At 34.7% G+C, this 3,083-nt stretch overlaps 2 protein-coding genes across 2 annotated transcripts; both read right to left on the reverse strand.

Annotated features, from left to right (window-relative positions):
- Positions 1-721: 721 nt before the first annotated feature.
- On the reverse strand, positions 722-1,099 carry LOC137643095 (uncharacterized). The gene has a single exon (XM_068375942.1). It carries the CDS (start codon positions 1,097-1,099, stop codon positions 722-724), a length of 378 nt encoding a protein of 125 aa, XP_068232043.1.
- A 9-nt stretch (positions 1,100-1,108) lies between these two features.
- Positions 1,109-2,828, reverse strand: LOC137643096 (uncharacterized). The gene is made up of 2 exons (XM_068375943.1): positions 1,872-2,828; positions 1,109-1,753 (listed from the first exon to the last, which is right to left on the reverse strand). Exons 1-2 carry the CDS (start codon positions 2,826-2,828, stop codon positions 1,109-1,111), a joined length of 1,602 nt encoding a protein of 533 aa, XP_068232044.1.
- Positions 2,829-3,083: the final 255 nt, after the last annotated feature.

Consider the following 3,083-nt stretch of genomic DNA (forward strand, 5'->3'; position numbering starts at 1 on the left):
ATTTTCAAGGAACATCATCTTAGTGTTATTCATTTTCAATCCTATTGATCTGCTTTCTATAGTCAAAATTTCCATCATCTTTTGCAACTCTTCTATTGAATCATATATACGGATTATGCTCTTGCTGGAGAATTGGTAATGTTATTTCATTAGGTAGATGTGTTTGAGGTAGCCCTATTGATTACGTTGTTAACGTATTCCCCATTAATGCAACATTCTACATTTTTCAAATCTAAATTCTTATATGGGATCCCTTACTTAGGTACTTCCTCAATTAGAATTTTTTCACTATCTTTGTGTAGTTTAGAATTGTTGTAATTCCTGTATAGATATCTCCAAGTGTTCTAACATAAGATACATACCGTATGTTTCTTTTATTTAAAGGGCTTTCATTACTACTGAAGTTTTGTCAATATTATCTGGTTAATTACATGGATATGGTCTATTGTTGAATACCCGCCTCTAAATTCTACTTGTTTTCTTAGTTTATTAAAATTTAGCTTTCTTTTTATTCGGCATACTATGATCTACGTAAATGTTTTATATATTACTGAGAGTAAACTTATTGGGCGGCAATTTTCCAGTTCTTTTGTCTCTCTTTATGTGAATTATTATAATGATAAAAGTCAGAATGCTCATTATCTCCATTACTGGTCCATCTTTTAATTTCAAAACTGCCCTTAGAGAGTACATTTTCAATATCTCTGATTACGCTAAATGCCTAAGCTTTACTCTCAACAGAAAGGATTATATCGTCTACATAGGAATTAGTCATTATGACACGTGATGCTTCTGGGAAGTCTTTTACCGACAATTCTGCAGTATATCTGAGAACTAACATTGCAATAATTCCTGAGGGCCTATCCCCGAAACCCATGCATGTCATTACATAGTGATCAGGTTTGTGATTACTTTGCAAATTTCTCCATACAAATCTATGTACATGTTGTTCTAATTCTGGAAGCTTAATGCAATTATACATTTTGCTTATGTCACCGGCTATGCCTACAGCCTTTTCACGAAATCTTAGTAATATACCAAACATTGAGTTTAAAATATTAGGGCCCTTTGCCCAAAAACTATTTAGAGAATGGCCCATATACTCTGCTCATGAATCAAAAACAATTCTCAATGGGGTTGATACAGATCCTGGTTTTAACACCTCATTATGCTGAATGTATGTGACAGGACCAACATAGTTTTTAACCTCTTCATCGGATAACTTCCGAATTACATTGCGCTTTGTCATGTCAAGTATTTGGTCATTATAAGCTTGAACATAGTCTGAACCCAGTTTTATCAATCTTTTCTCTGTGCCTTTCAGTCTAGCTACAGCTACAGATACATTATTTTGCAACAGTTTGGTATCCTTAGTCCATGGAAATTTAGCAGACCATTCTTTTTTGTCCGGGTAATACATCAACCCACTTTCAATAAGCGCCAGCTCCTTTTCCTCTTTTATACTATATTTGCCATTGCCTGTTGCACATTTCCCACAACGGCAACTACCACATCTGGGATTACAATCAGTCCCTATGTATTCAATGATGAAGAAATCATTTATCTGTGCTGTAATATCAATTACGGGTTCTACAGATATGTCATAGTCGGATATTGTACTGGAAACATGGTTAATGCTAATGCCTGGATTACGCCTAAACACTGATAAGGTAACAATGTTGGGATGACTGCCATACACACATTCCAAACTGTGTTTCCCTGAGCTGTAAATTATCAGCCACAGTTTCCTTAACTGTTGAAATTAAGGAGCAATAATCAGAAGCAATTAGGAGATATATTTTCCCATAAGGTCTATCTAATGCACATACATTAACACCCTTGAATAAATGTTTCACTTTTGATAAATCTACCTTACCAACTTGAGATGTAATGTCATCAATTCCATAAGCAGTAACATTGACATCATTCCCATCCTTGTCAGTTAGAACCAGATTATACTCTTTACTACTGTATGTCACAGTTTTGTCGTCCAATTTAGTCACAGCTAATCTGATACATTTTCCTTTCAGTTCCAATGCCTTAGCCACATCATTTCTGATCATTGTTATATCAGCTCCCGAGTCAAATAAAGTTTGTAACTCCTGATTACCACTCTTGATCTTGTTAACCATAAATAGAACACCGTTTCTTTTCAGACTTACAAACGAATTTCCTGTTATGAATCCCTTATGTATAATAGTATGATGAAGTTTCCCAAAAGTTTCATTGTTAACATCTACAGCATTACATCTGGACTTCTTTAGACATTTCCTTGCTATGTGAACAGATTTAAGGCAATTAAAGCAAATACCTTTCTTCTTTACACTCTCCACTCTGTCATTAATACTCAAGTTCTGGAAAATTGTACAATATAAGATATCATGTCCATCTGACCCATGATACCAGCACCTATGCAGCCTTGTGTTGTCACTGATCTTATTCCTGTTCCGTTCAGCATTTTCTTCTGTAATTTTAGTGAAAAGGTCAGTGATATTTGTAATAGCATTTTCAAGTCCTGCTCTCCTTTCCATCACATCTGACTCTCTTCCTTGCTTTGTACTACGCTGATCTTCATAAGTACAGGTATAATTCACTTTAGCCTTAATATTATTATTGCTTCTAATATTAGCATTAAGGTATTTCAATGATTTCTTTTCACTCAAAAGGTATTCCAACAACTTTCCGAATAGAGCACGATTATTTACACACTCTGCTAACTTAACCCATTCACGCTTCTGTGTAGGTGGTAATAGTTTTTCTATCTGGCTAGTCATGTAAGCAGTATTTAATTCTACAGCCAAACTCTTTGGTCTAGGTAAAGAAAGCATTGCTCAATCCTATAAACCATCTTAATGAAACTCTCACTACCCCCTTTGGAAATAGGTTTCATTGACCTTATGTCCTCTACTACTACATCAATATTGGTTCTGAGTAAACTTATTGGGCGGCAATTTTCCAGTTCTTTTGTGTCTCCCTTATGTGAATTATTATAATGATAATGTTTTTCCAAGCTCTAGGTATAGAGCATTCTTGCAGACATTTTGGTCAAAGTTCAGTAAATTTTACTACTATGAAATCTTATG

This window comes from Palaemon carinicauda, chromosome 6 (genome assembly GCF_036898095.1).
Source record: "Palaemon carinicauda isolate YSFRI2023 chromosome 6, ASM3689809v2, whole genome shotgun sequence".
NCBI lineage: Eukaryota > Metazoa > Arthropoda > Malacostraca > Decapoda > Palaemonidae > Palaemon > Palaemon carinicauda.

What these genes read in the sequence shown, in the direction of transcription:
- LOC137643095 (XM_068375942.1), bottom strand. Translation starts at nt 1,099, where the DNA reads ATGGGCCATTCTCTAAATAGTTTTTGGGCAAAGGGCCCTAATATTTTA.
- LOC137643096 (XM_068375943.1), bottom strand. Translation starts at nt 2,828, where the DNA reads ATGCTTTCTTTACCTAGACCAAAGAGTTTGGCTGTAGAATTAAATACT. An exon ending in TTACATCTCAAGTTGGTAAG is followed by an intron (nt 1,754 to 1,871) that starts GTAGATTTATCA and finishes TAATTTCAACAG; the next exon opens with TTAAGGAAACTGTGGCTGAT.